This window comes from Equus caballus, chromosome 23, assembly GCF_041296265.1.
Source record: "Equus caballus isolate H_3958 breed thoroughbred chromosome 23, TB-T2T, whole genome shotgun sequence".
NCBI classification, from domain to species: Eukaryota; Metazoa; Chordata; class Mammalia; order Perissodactyla; family Equidae; genus Equus; species Equus caballus.
The window spans coordinates 16,201,006-16,216,275 of record NC_091706.1 but is presented as its reverse complement, the minus strand read 5'-3'; the positions used below and the strand labels follow the sequence as shown (position 1 = coordinate 16,216,275).

The following is a 15,270-nucleotide window of genomic DNA, read 5'->3' as shown; positions in this document are numbered from 1 at the left end:
CAGGGCTAATCTTCCTCAAAAAAAAAAAAAGAAGAAAGAAGAAGAAGAAAATAGAGCTAGTTCCAGAGACCAGGGAATCTAAAAACTGAAACCCTCAGTTCTCACTGGCGTAAGCCTGAAATCAAACTCATCAGTCAAGTCGAGAAGGGTGTACACATACACAAGGCATCAGAATTTCATCATCCTAATTTTCATTCCACAAACAAGCCATAAAAGAAAGTCTGACACACACCCCAAAGTTAAAGCTCTATGATCTAAATGTATAAATACCTCAAACACACATGGTTTTAAATTCATTTCAAGTCAAATTGCTAAGAGAAGAAGAAAAAATGCAAAGAAACATACACTGTTCACACTCCAGTGTCCAGTATAAATCTTCCACATAGAATCTGAGGAAATATGATCCCCTGTTGACTTACCTTGCTTAAACTTGGCCCTATTCTCATTCAACCAGAACAACTTCAATATTTTACTCTCATCTCTTCACAAATGGGTCTCTACAAGACATCATCAGAGAAAAAGCTTCCACTATTTAAAAACGTTTGAGAAACACTGCTCTGATCAACAATGACAACCTTTGTTGTTAAATACTAGCTATTGTTCTTGGAGTGGATGTGGGCAACTAGGGGAAGACTGTAGTTTAAAAAGATCTAGGTAGTTCTACCATAGGGGACGGGGAACAAGTACATTGAAAAGGCATCAGCATCATCTTTTATCAGCTTTCTCTAACTGTTTCAAGATGTGAAAAGAAGAAATCACTTTTTGATAACATAAGGAAGCTACTATTCCCCACACCAGCAATGTCAATGTGACAAATGCTGATTATTTAATAAAAATATCCCAGAGAATATGCCCAAACCCCTGGCAAGATCATAAAGGAAAAAGTGAGAAACTTTGAGGGAAGGTGGTAAATAGTATCTGTTGTCTAAAGGAAAGAGGAGTAACATTCCCAGCAATAATAGGCAGATAGAGATTATTACCTCAGCCAAGCATTTAAATTGAGAAAAATATATACATTGGACATGGTCTGTGTACATTAACCTAAATTACTGTACTAAGGTATACATTTTCATCCAGTTACCTTACTCACATGATATGCAATGATTATTTTATGAATATTTTAGCTCAATCTGCAAACAGGCAAATTTATTTCACTTACATTGTTGTCATTAATTTTATCAAAAAGTACAGGTAAATCTATAAAAAGTTTATACCTTTTACCTTTCCTCATCATGCATCTTCTTTAAAAAAACAAATTTGAATGGTTCACATATCAGACCACAAAAGATGTTTAGGCACTTAAAAAGAGTCTAATTTGTTTTGCTATGTGATATTTTAATTATGCACCAAATAACAGAGTTTATTGCTTTGGGAGCAGAACCCCGCTACATTTCAATTTAATTAAATAATTTATTTAAAATAACTGTTCCCCAACTCGGATTCCTACTATTTTTAGACTTAAACAGATGCCAAAATTTCTAAATCTTTATAGGTGATAGATGAGATTAAAAGTTTTACCTTGAAACACCCATTTTCCTTGCCTGACTCATAAACAAAGTTTGTTTTGTTTGTTTGTTTTTAAGGAAAGTACCACAGCCCAAAGTCAGCTCCCACTAATATCCCAAGAAAAATCAAAATATATAGGAATTACGGGACAAAAAAAGCCATGAGGCATATAAAAAACAAATAGCAAAATGACAGGCGTTCCTCCTTATCAGTAATTACTTTAAATGTAAGTGGGTTAAACTCTCTAATCAAAAGGCAGAGATTGGCAAAATGGATTAAAAAAACATGACCCAACTATGTGCTGTCTACAAGAGACTCACTTTAAATCCAAAAGCACAAATAGGCTGAACATGAAAAGACAGAAAAAGTCATTCTATGCAAATAGTAACCAAGAGAGAGCAGGAATGGATACTAATGTCAGACAAAACAGACTTCAAATCAAAAAAGATTACAAGAGACAAAGAAGGACATTATACATTAAAAAAAGGTTCAAGAGAGCAAGAAAATAAGAACTGTAAACATTCATGCACCTAGTAATAGACCATGAAAATATACGAAGCAAAAGCTGACAGAATTACATGGAGAAACAGACACTCCCACAATAATAGTTGGAGACTTCAATACCCTACTCTCAATAATGGACAGAACGACCAAACAGAAGATAAGTAAGGACATAAGAGGACTTGAACAACACAATAAACCAACTAGAAATAACAGATCTATACAGAACACTCTACTTAACTAGAGCACACGGGACATTCTCCAGGACAGACCATATGATAGGCCACAAATAGTCTCAACAGACTTTAAAAGACAGATATACAAAGTATTTTCTATAACCAGAAGAGCTTGAAGTTCAAAATAAATAAGGAAATAAAGGAAAACTGGAAAATACACAAATTTCTGGAAATTAAACAACACATTCTTAAACAATGAGTTAAAGAAGAAATCACAAGGGAAATCAGAAAATGCTTAAAGACAAATGAAAACAAAAACTCTGCATACCAAAATATATGGGACGCAGCAAAAGTGGTGCTAAGGGGGGAACGTATAGCTATAAACACACTTTAAAAAAGATGTCAAATCAACAACCCTAACTTTACAACTTAAGGAACTAGAAAAAGGAGAACTAAACTCAAAGCTAGCAGAAGGGAGAAAATAATAAAGATTAGAGCAGAGATAAATGAAGTATAGAATAGAAAAATAGAGAGAAAATCAACAAAATTAAAAGTTGGTTCTTTGAAAAGATTAATAAAATTGACAGGTCTTTTACAAGATTAACTAAGAAAAAATAGATAGGACTCAAATTACTAAAATTAGAAACTAAAGTGGAGACCTTCCTACTCATTCTACAGAAACAAAAAGGATTTCAAGGGAGTATGAACAATTGTGCACCAACAAACTGGATAATCTAGATGAAACTGACAAGCTTCTAGAAACACAAAACTTACTAAGACTAAATAATGAAAAAACACAAAATCTGAAGAGCCCTCTAAGTATTAATGAGACTGAATCAGTAACCAAAAACCTAATTAGCAAACACCCCACACTTGATGGCTTCACTGGTGAATTGTACCAAACATTAAAGAACATCAATCCTTCTGAAATTCTTCCAAAAAACTGAAGAGGAGGAAAGACTTTCTAACTCACTCTATGAGCCCAGCATTGCCCTGATAACAAAGCCAGACAAAAAGACATTACAAGAAAACTAGAGACCAATACCCTTCATGAATACTGATGCAAAAATCCTCAACAAAATACCAACATACCAAATTCAGCAACATAAATGGAAATCTAAACCACAACAAGGTATCACCTCACACAATTAGGATAGTTACTATCCAAAAAAATAAAATAACAAGCATTGGAAAGGATGTGGAAAAACTGGAACCCTTGTACACTGCTGGTGTGAATGTAAAATGGTGCAGCCACTCTAAAAAGAGAATGGCAGTTCCTTAAAAGTTTTAAAATAGGGAGGGAGGAGGGAGAAAGAGGTGATGAGGCACTGTGTGTGGTGATGGATGGTAATTAGTCTTTAGGTGGTGAACATGATGTAATCTACACAGAAAACAAAATATACAACAATGTACACCTGAAATTTATATAATGTTATAAACCAATGTTACCGCGATAAAATAAAAATTTAAAATAGAATTATCATATGACCCAGCAATTCCACTTCTGAGTATGTCCCCAAAATAACTGAAAGCAGAGTCTCAAAGGAATATTTGTACACCCATGTACACAGCAGCATTATTCACAACAGCCAAACGGTAAAAACAACCCAATGGTTTACTGATGGATGAACAAATAAACAAAACATGATACGTACATACAATGAAATAATATTCAGCCTTAAAAAGGAAGGAAATTCTGATACATGCTACAACATGGATGGACATAATGCTAAATGAAATAAGCCAGGCACAAAAGGGCAAATACTGTATGATTCCTCTCATACAATGTAGTACTTAGCCAAATTCATAGAGAGAGAAAGCAGAATGGTGGTCGCCAGCGGCTAGAGGAAGGAGGGAATGGGGAATTATCGTTTAATGAGTACAATTTTAGTTTTGCAAGATAAAAAAGGTCTGGACATGGATGGCGGTGATGGTTGCAAAACAATGTGAGTGTACTTAATGCCTCTGAACTGTATATTTAAAAATGGTGGGACTGGCCCCATGCGCGCTCAGCTTCGGCAGCCCAGGGTTTCGTCAGTTCAGATCCTGGGCACGGACCTAGCACCACTCATCAAGCCATGCTGAGGCGGTGTCCCACATAGAAGAACTAGAAGGACCTACCACTAGAATATACAACTATGTACTGGGGGGCTTTGGAGAAAAGAAGGAAAAAGAAACATAGGCAACAGATGTTAGCAGGTGCCAATCTTTAAAAAAAAAAAGGTTAAAATCATAAATTTCATGATCTATATATTTTACCATAATTTTTAGAAATACATTTTTTAATCAAAATATGAACTGAAAATAGGAATATGAATCAATGCTAAAAATTGGAAAAAATAAGTTTCACATGTAAACACAAGTTAAAATTGATGAGATGAAATTAACAGATGAAGGAGATGTTTTCAACAGGCAAAGAAAAAAATCCCAGAACTCTAGAATTGAAGGCAGCGCCAGATCACCTGGTGGTCAGATGCTCTCACTTTGCAATTAGGAAAGAAGCTCATCAGGGAAGTCAGCTGTCTTGCACTCCCCATCATCAGTTCTACCTACATGCAACCAGAAACCGTGCCTATGATAAATTAATCTCGAGAGTTCTTGTCAAAAATACTGTTCTTTTCAATTCATTAAACTCTATTATATGTAGGCAGTGTTCAAGTATTTACCACCATTATTCTATCATAAATCCTTCATTGACCTTATTATCATTTTCATTCTCAATGTAACCTATACCCTTATAATCTTCATCATCTTAAATCGTTTTCCCCATAAGACATGAGGCAAAGACAGCAAGTACTGGGCACCTCTCTTTAGGATAGTTCACCCTCAGCCTGAATTAAGTGAGAAACAAACAGAGATTAAGAAGGGAAGCTGAGTAGTTTGTTTTGGCTTTTCTTCTTTTTAGCTTATGATCTTGATATCAGCTGAGCTTTTCACACTGTGCCTTCACTTTGTCTAGTATGTAAAATACAAAAACATTAGACTGAATATTTACATGGCAATGTACTACCAAATCTTTTTGTTTTTAGATAGTGTAATTTCAGATTACTAATACTACAGTCCCTTGTATCAGCACCAGACTAAAATCCTTAAGAAACCTCTCAATTTTCTGTAAAAAACTTTTACTATGCTTAAATTTTTTTGAAGAAGGCCTTTACCAGGGCCCAAAAGTCTAAAGCAAAAACAGACTAGAGATTGACACTACCACCTCCCTTCCTAATCAAAGTTTGCTGGGGAATGCTCTATGATTTATAGCAGAAGTCCTTAAAGTGTGGTCCATGGACCCCTGGGGTCCAGACATCTTTTAAGGAGGTCCACAAGGTCAAAACTATTTTCATAATACTACTAAAATATTATTAGCCTTCTTAATTGTATTAACACTTACACTTACGGTACAAAAGCAATGGTGTGTAAAATTTCTGGCATCTTGGAACAAATTATGGTAGTGGTACCAAACCACACTATTAGTTATTGTATTTTTCACCATCAAGTGTAGTTATAAAAGAAAGAGGCTTTTTCACTTAAGAATGTCCTTAAAATGTAAAAATTAGAGGCCGGCCCCGTGGCCGAGTGGTTAAGTTCCCGCGCTCAGCTTCAGCGGCCCAGGGTTTCACCAGTTCAGATCCTGGGCGGGGACCTAGCTGGGCTCATCAAGCCATGCTGAGGCGGCACCCCACAAAGGACAACTAGAAGGACCTGCAGCTAGAATATACAACTATGTACTGGGGGGCTTTGGGAAGAAGAAGGCGAAAAAAACAGTACAAATTATTTATTTTATTAAATCTCGGCCCTTGAATATACATCCTTTTAATATTCTGTGACACAGAATGGTAAGTATGCATGAAGGCTACATTTGCTGCTGTTAGTACCATGGAGTCCATTCTGACTCCTAGCGACCCTGTGTCCAGCAGAGCGGAACCTGCCTGATCTTTTTGCGCCATCCGCTCCCCTTCCAGCACTGTATCAGAGAATGCTCCACTGCTATTCACAGGGTTTTCAAAGGCCAATTTTTTCAGAAGCGGGTGGCCAGGTCCTTCTTCCTAGTCTGCCTTAGTCTGGAAGCTCTGCTGAAACTTGTCCACCATGAGTGACCCTGCTGGTATTTGAAATATCAGTGGCACAGCCTTCAGCATCACAACAACACGCAGCTGTCACAGTGTAACAAGTGAGAGATGGTGGTGTTGTTCCCTAAGCAAAAAGGAACTGTGACGCAGCAGTGAGAGCCTCTCAAACCATAACCACTAGGCCACCAGGGTTGGCTACATCCTGAATTACAATAGCTGATGGCTGTCTCAAGGAAAAATGCTGTGTCACTGAACTGAGAGCTTGAACTAGCCCCTTTTATTATGAAAACACTATCTTTACTTGAAAGAATGACTAAGGTTATTCAGACTAAGGTATTATGGCAGAGGTTCTCTCAGAGATGAACAAAGTCTGCCTGCACTTCTAGGAAACAACTGGCAGTCATATTTGTTGCCAATGATAAAATATAAGCTTTTAAACAAAAACCAGATTTCTGGAAAACTCATATCTACTATCATGTCATGACCTGGACAGCTTCCCAATAATTTGTTTCTGATAGAATGAGTGGTGATATTAACAAATGTGACTTTTTGATATTATATAATGAAATGTATCAACATTTGGAAGATCTGCATAACTGACTGAACTAATATTTACCAGTGATCAAGGCATGATGTTATAAAACTCAAACTTGATTCTATAAGATCCATTCAAAGTTCAGACCAATGGATTTTAATACAACATTATGAAAAAGTCCACAGATAGGATTTCAGATTCTATATTGCAAATAACTAAAAAACTACCACATGTTGAGTTTTCACGTAGTACCAAACAAGAATATCCACAATTATCTGAAAAGGCTATTGAAATATCCCTCCCTTTTCCAGCCATTAACTGTGTAAGGCTGGATTTTCTCCCTCTGTATACTTCAACCCACACAACATATTGCAACAGACCGAATGCAGAAGCAGATATGAGAAACGAGCTGTTTCTATTAAACCAGATATTACAGATTTACAAAAATATAAAACAATGCCACTCTCCTACCTTGTTTTGAAAAAGTCATTTTTTATTAAAAAGTCATTTTTAAGTGAATTAATAGAAAATTTTATATTTCTGTTTCAATCTGTAATATAAAAAGTATAGAGAGATATAATCCACAAAAGCTCTTTGGCGTGCTCAATAATTTTTTCAGAGTATAAAAGCATCCTTAGATCAAAAGTTTGAAAACACCTGATTTAAAGAACAGAGTATTCATAGCAGATCCCTGTAAACCAGGAAGAGCAACAGTACATAAAATCATTAATTTAAAAACAAACTTCCCTAGGACAATTACATGAAAGCTGAAAAGGAACACAATGTCAAAGCAAAACTAACCTCACTCTGTGCAAGATCAATAAAGAAGAAAACAAAACCAAAAAGGAAAGCGTACACGAAACTGACTTTATATATCCTGGAAACATCATGCAATATCTTATCAGATAAAAACATATATACGTCTCAAGAGTTTGATAGATAATATTTTTGATAGCAGCACATGACAGTCAAAGAAATGCACAATCACAAATTCAAAAACAGGTGACTAAAATAGCAGCCAACAGCACCAGGAGGGAGACAATCCAAGGTCCTGTCAGAGGGTTCAAACAGGGCACTTGAGCAGCTCTCCAGCAGCATCTCAGGGCACCCAGCTCAGGCTCCCAGCTGTTCTATTTAAAACTAAATTGCATGCTTCCAAGGCAGGACAGTGAAACTAAGCTCTCATTTAGTCTCAAAGGAGCAAATGGGTCATAGAGGAATAATCTGCACTAATAACGCTCCATCAGCCCAAAGTCCTTCTTCGGCTTACTAGATCCCATGGAAGACTGAGGAAAAGCAGCAGCATTTCCCGAGCGCTAACTATGTACGAGGCACTGTGGGCTAAGCACTTCATGTGTATTAACTCATTTAATACTCAAGACCATCTTAAGGGTATAACTATTATTCCCACTTTTGGAGTTGAGAAAATTGAAGCACAAAGAGGATAAATAACTTGCCTAAAGCAAAGCCCGGATTCAAAGCCAGCCAGTCTGGCTCTGAGGCCCGATTAGCCACTACACTATAGTACACAGGCACAGTAACCAGCAACAATGTACAAAGTTTGAAATTCAGCGCCCACTCTAAACAATTCCTAGTGTTTACATGGAGACCCACCGCCTAAGGGAAGCTCCCAACCTGCAGAGAGCCCTCTGACAGGGTGATGCATTGTTCAACTTCCAGGTACTGGGGGACTTCAAGCAAGAAGAGCAGAATTTGAAAGATGAATTTTTTTAAAACTCCAAAATGCAGACTATAATACAAATTAGGGAATTTCACAAGTCTTGACCTCTCTTCTCTTTGCTATCAGAGATAAAACCATTATCATACAGAAGTTTAGCTAGACTGTTCTAAAGAGAATAGCGCCTCAATTCAAAGCTTTGTAAAAATTGCTTCTACAAAAGTTAAATTACATTAATACATTTAAATGTTTTTGCAGTGTTGGCCAATTACAAGGGTAACTGTAAGTCTGCTCCCTTCATTTCAGAGTTCAGAGTGAGACTGCAGTTCTAAATATGTGTTGAAGCCATTCAAGGCAGAATTTTGAAGTCATTAACCTCTAATTTCCTTCAAGAACTTAACTCAAGTGGAAAGGGACACTGAACAAGTCACATTACAACTCTGCTTAAGGATGAGAAATAAGGAGTGGATAAGGAACCGCCAACTCTCTCATAGTAATTACATAGGAAATGCTTATAGATCTTCCAGGGTTTTCTTTTTTTTGGTTGGTTGGTTTTGATTAACATTTGGCACATGTTTAAAAATATGTACCATTTAAAGTGCCTTAAATACACTACTACTTATTTGGCCTCCCGCCACAATACAATGACAAAAATAACTTTCTGGTTTTCTCAGGAAAGAAGACAATTTATAAGAATTATTCAGAAGTTAACAAATAAAGTGATAACTCCATTTACACAGAGATAACACGGACATAAAAGGGAAGTGAAAATGAGTGATCGAGATAACTGTTAAAGTCCTTTCTAATGACAAATTGTCATGCATTATAATTAAACACTGTTACAATTTTGAACACGTGAAGGAAAAAAAAAAAAAACCCACACAGAGTTAATATCGCCAATGAAAATTCCCGCTAAGTGTTAGAACGTCTTAGGCCATCAGCAGTGCCAGACCTTCAGACACTTGAGCAAGCTACACTAAAACGAGAAATGGGCTGTATTCACATCGATTACACTAAGATGTACCAAAACTCCCTTCGATCACGAGAAAATGCCCAGGAAAGGAAACCAACCGACTCAGAACCGCACAGGTACTCCCAGGCGTAAGCGGCACCAGGCGGCAGCGGCCGTGGAGCCCGGCAAGCCCCGGCGCTGGGCTGGCAGGAGTCCTTGAACACCTGCGATTCAGAAGCCGCAACTCAGGCAGGAAGGCCGTAGGGACACTGCACTGTCATCGAGGGCGATCGGATACAGGTTCAAATCAAACCACAAGGCGACAAGATGTAAACAGAGAACACACTTCAGGCCAAGCCCCGCACTGAGAGGAAGCAAACCTCGCCTCGCCGCTGTCACACTCACCAGCCCACCTGGCAGCCGGCGCACCGAGGGGCGGGGGCCCGGCGGGTGGGGACGCGGGGCGCGCGCTCGGCCCCAGCCCGCCGCCCTCGGCTCTGCTCCCGCCGCACCGCGGCGACCGGCGCTCGGGGCCCAAGAGGAAAGGCAGGGCACGGGGGCCGCCTCTGCGCGGGGACCCTCCGCGGGGACTGGGGCGGGGGCGACCGACCGTCCGGAGGTGGGGGCTGGGTGGGGCGTTTTCCAAAAAGCGGCCACAGCCCCAACCCATCGGGGGTTTCCCTCACGACTCGGCCCACCCCCCGAAAGACACGCGTTCCCCGACCTGTCAGGAGAGGGGCGGAGGGGTCCAGGGCGCAGACGGCGGCGAGCCCGGGGCCGCTGCTGCCCGCTTCCCCCGCCCCCGGACGCCGCAGCCGCGGAGAGCAGAGGGACGGCCGGCCGGGACGCGCGGACGGCGGCGGGGCGCTCACCGGCTCCAGGATGGGGCGCTGGCAGGGCCTGGGCACAGCCGCAGCACCCGGCTCGGCGCCGGCAGCGCCAGCGGCTGCTCCCCGGGCGCACGGCGAACCCCTCGCCGCCCGCCGCCCGGTGTGTTCATACAAACCCCGGTGGCAGGCGAGGCGGCGGCGGCGGCGGCGGCGGAACCTGCCCGCATCCCGGGCAACGTCAGCGCGGCGCCCCGCCCCCCGCGCGCCTCGCCAGCCGGCTCGCCCGCGCCGGGGGGCGGGTGGGCGCAGAGCTGGCGCGCGCGGGACGGAGGGCGGGGCGCGCGCGGGCAGGAGCCGAGGCGGGAAGGGACGGGGGCGCGCGCCGGCAGGGCGGGAACGCGCGCAGGGGGGTGGGCGGGGCGCGCGCGCCGCCGGGGGACCGGGGGGCCGCGCGGCCCGAGTCGGGAGCGGGCGTTGCGCGCGCAGCCGGCGCTCGTTCTCGGCTGCCGCCGCCCAACGAACCGAACCGAACCGGTCTGCGGGCGGCTCCACAGGTTCCTCGTATCATCTTCTCCGCGCTCCCAATTAGAGCCCCCGCCCACCTGCTACCGTCAATCAGCCGCACTCTTAGGAAGGAGGCTTTGAGCGGCGGCCGACGAGCGGTTCTTGACGCTCCTGCCCGGGTGGTACCGCGGTCGCTTCAGACCCTGCGGACCGTGGTGAGGCCTAGCCTTTGCCTAACCCCGGGAGTGTCCCTAAGAAGCAGCTGGGGGACGTGGGCAGTTACCCCAGCTGGGCTGCCAGAACGCAACGAAATTGCACTTTGTGGCCAAACCTCAATCAATTAGATGCCTAGTGCTGCAGCGAAAGGAATAGCATCGTGATTTATTTTTTGCTTTTTGTAATGTGCCTACATATAGCCATGAAAATGGTTATGCTAAATTGGCCACTGAAGGCGAAGAGGTAATGTTTTATCTGAGCCAAAGGAATGTGTCAGAGACATTAAATCCTGATACACCCCCTTCTGTTTTGACTGCACACAAACGCATTGTGACATATTTTTAATAAATACAATTACTTTTTTCAAGAGCATGGATCATCTTTGCTGCTGTTTATAGTAGCTCCTAAAGAATGTAAGATTATTACAACCAGATAGGGAAATAAATTGACGGCTGTGAGGGTTTTGTTTTGTTTTCTTACCGTCATGTTTAAACAAAATTAAGCAGATGTGAAGGCGTTCAAAAAGTAATCCCAGGTGCGCCACACACGCTTCTTGCAGTTTGCCCTCCGCGGATGTCTTTACTCCGATGAACAAGAGCTACCATTTCATAAATGTCGTAGTTTCCCCCATTGTGAGCTCCACAAAGTAGTTTATGGTATTTTAAATGATTATTAAATCACCACTCCAAACACCCCGTCTGAAAAGCATTATCTAAGAACACCTAATTATCTATGAATACTAAACGTCTTACAGAAGTTAAACATGTTATATACATGAAACTTTATTCAAAGAGTATCTTCCTAAATGAATCAACCCGAAATATAGAAAGATATAGATATAAACATGAATGTGTGTGTTTGTAGAATTCGAATTCCATCTTAGCAAGGCATTGTTAGTGTGGTTTGATGACCAGGACACAGACCCGGTAGATTAACCCAGACAACTAGGTAAAAAGCAGACCACTCTCTGTTGGTCATTCTTTTCCACTATTTTAGACAGCTTCCTCAATACACCTTATAATGATATATAAAACTAAACATAAATAATTGTGTGATGTAGGTCGGAATCTGACTATGTAATGATATTCTTTTAACTGAGACTCCTTAAACCAGTGTGGCCGATGCCTTGCAGGTATTCAGTAAACGTCTGCTTATTTTAGCTTTGAACTAGTCAGGGGGAGAGAAAAGTGAGCATTGCAGCCAGCTACCTGTCCCCTCGTTTGCTGATTCCCTTACCTCCATACCTTTAATAAAGTAGTGTACAAAATGCAACAAACTTTGTCACAAAACTGTATAGCCATAAGGTTTGGAATAGCCATGGACCTCTCAAAAGTCTACAGCCATTTCCATCTGGGACCATAAATGTTAGGAGCACAAGCTAGATGGTGACATTTTGGAAACACAGCCCGTCTCTGGAGTTGTAGGACTGTTGAAACTATTCAACTCCTTTCAACAATCAACAGTTTACTGAGCATCTCTTATGTGCCAGACACAGTCCTCCTGAAATCCAAGGAGTTAAGCAAATAGCAATGCCCAAGAAATACCTAACGGCTGTCCTGTGTCAAATTAAAAGGTTTACCACAACTAAATCGTGGAGAACAACCTGAGCTGAAGCTAAGTGCATGTGGCAAGGCTGGGAAATGGAGCATCTCTCACAATGGAGTCATTCTGGAGGCAAAACCTTTACAGTGGCAGATGGTTTACAGGAGTCGTGTGGTAGACTGTGAATGACATATGATTCGGGTCAGAGAAGTTGCGTTTAAAGATCCATATCTGTGAACCACTACGCCCTCACTTTTTTTATATGTGAAATGGAACTTAAGTATTCTTGCCAAATCTAAAGTTTTAAAATTTGCCGTACCCTTTGATCCACTTCCAGGAATTTATCCTAAGGAAATAACCAAGGAAGTGTGCAGAGATCTAGCTATAAGGATGTTTATCCCAGAGTTGTTTATAACACCATCTTAAATGTTCAACAGAAGGCACCTGGTTAAGCACACTTTTGTACCTCCATGCAGTAGCCCACTGGGAAGCCGTTAAAGATGCTACGGTGGAGCAGGGGTTCTTCACCTGGGGCCCAATAGGTCTAATTCACGAACAGACGTGAATTTACCTTGAAGTTAATGAAATGAGGGGCTAGGAAGGCTCTCTCACCCCTTATTTATGCAGGCCTCTGTGAGTACTGAATTGCTGAGAGTTAAAGAAGTTTCCACATGTGAAGGGGAAGCCAGGTTGCAATCAGGAAGGATTTTTGTATAAGCATTTCTGGTAAATTTCCTGAACAGATCTCATTTAAAAAGGAACTGAATCTCTAAGTCTCTAGCAAGATGTTGTGATTTCTTATTCTAAATAAATATTCACACTTATATGTAATTTTGGTTTTTTCCTTTTACAGAGCATCCCTATGGTGTGAGAAAATGGAAATTTTCCATCATTTTCAGGTCAGTTTCTCAATCCTGCAGTCTAGACAAGTGTTTCATTTTGTTTCTTAACCAAAATAAAATAAACTTTTTTAACAGAAATCACAAGTACTAAAAGCACTCTTTTTTCCTATTTAATAAAACTGTGCAGCATTTCCAAAAGGCTACCTAATTAATAATTAACTGATATGAAAACATTAAAGAAATCATTTTCATATCAGCTAACAATTAGATTGAAACTTAGAGATGGAGAGTCAAAATTAAATTCACTTTCTCACATTTAATAAATACTCTTCAATGTCTAAGATACTATTAAGTGAGAAGAGCAAGTTGTTGAACTGTATGATCCTATTTGCATTTTTTAAAAACTAATACTGTAGAAAATATTATTCATTTATAGTTTCATAAATAGGGAAAATACCATTCTCTTTACCAGAATGACTTGGGGCCAGGTTGGGGTAGCTGCTGCCACTTTATATATTTTGCATTGTTTAAATGTTTTAAAAGTAAGTGTGCAACCTATGAAAAAGAAAATAAAGTTTAAAACAAGAAAATAAGAGAGAGTCTCCAAAATTATGTAAGCTTCAACTCCCAGAAATCCTAGGTCCTCCTGTGTTCATTCGCTGATAAATTTCAATTGTGTATTTGCATAATTGCTTCTTCTGGGGTTTAGGCATATAGCCGTCATTAGATTCTTAAGGAGGTCTTAATTCCAAAGGATTAAGATCATGGTTAAGGGAGAACACTCTTAATGACATAAAAACATATTCATGCTATATTGTTATATAAATTAGCAGATTACGTGCAGCATGAGTCCATTTTTAGAAAAACATGTCTTTATATGGATAAAAACAAGACTGGATGAATATACATTAAAGTTCTAACAACAGTTATCACTTGATAGTGAGATTATAGGTCATTTAAAATGTATTCTTTTTTTTTTTTTTTGAGGAAGATTAGCCCTGAGCTAACATCTGCTGCCAATCCTCCTCTTTTTGCTGAGGAAGACTGGCCCTAAGCTAACATCTGTGCCCATCTTCCTCTACTTTATATGTGGGACGCCTGCCACAGCGTGGCTTGCCAAGCAGTGCATAGGCCCGAACCTGGGATCCTAAACCTCGACCCTGGGCTGCCGAAGTAGAATGTGCAAACAACCGCTGTTTGTTAAATTTTCTACAATAAAAATATAATATTTTAACAAGAAAAAAGTTACATTATTTAAATTATCATAACTAACTTTGAAGGTTGTTGATTAAAAGTTATAGTATATGTAAAAGTAGGTTGTAAGTCATAAGGCACCTCCAAGGTTAATTGTTGTTTTTCAGGCTTTAAATAGCCACAGGACACAAGCACCAAAAGACTGCATTAGCCTAAAACCAAAGGTGGACATTGGAAAGGCTCATTCATACATTAATCTCTTCCGTCACAATCAATTTTGTAGACAACCCTTTTTAAAACAAAAGTTTATGCAAACATGAAGGATTTGGATTTTTTTTAATTATAAACAAAAGTCATGCAGAATTATTCTTGTATATTCAGCTTCAGTTTAAAAATAAGAAATAAATTTTCATGAATTCTTGAAGAAATATTGTTTCCTATTTTAGGACATGTGAGATTTGGGGATGCCTTCGCCCTCTTAGGACTGGATCAGGCTTTGATTCCTCTTATCACAGTGAGACGGAAATTTCAGGACAATAATCAATCAAATTAATGAAAGTGTTTATTTATTCTCTATCTGTTTCAGTCCCCTGGTTCAAGGTCCAAATCTTGGAGAGAGCTCAAGAGTGACTCGTTGGATGACAGAGAAGTCTTCATGGTGCTGTGCTGGCAGAACTTGCTGGAAATCCATCCTCTAGGGTGCTAAGGAAAGTTATTCACAGGGAGATGT

At 40.4% G+C, this 15,270-nt stretch overlaps 1 protein-coding gene across 6 annotated transcripts in view; it reads right to left on the bottom strand.

Annotated features, from left to right (window-relative positions):
* The window catches only part of AGTPBP1 (ATP/GTP binding carboxypeptidase 1), a 175,155-nt gene extending 164,539 nt beyond the window's left edge, over positions 1 to 10,616 (bottom strand). For 4 of the 6 annotated variants that reach the window (XM_023627123.2, XM_023627125.2, XM_023627126.2 and 1 more), the window contains exon 1: positions 10,285 to 10,425. Coding sequence is in view for 1 of the 6 variants with exons in the window: in XM_023627133.2 (XP_023482901.2) it covers positions 10,285 to 10,469 (185 nt within the window). In the remaining 5 variants the exon portion in view is untranslated. Of the gene's footprint in view, positions 1 to 10,284 lie in introns of all 6 variants that reach the window. The other 2 variants (XM_023627133.2, XM_070248715.1) reach the window with 2 other exon arrangements.
* Positions 10,617 to 15,270: the final 4,654 nt, after the last annotated feature.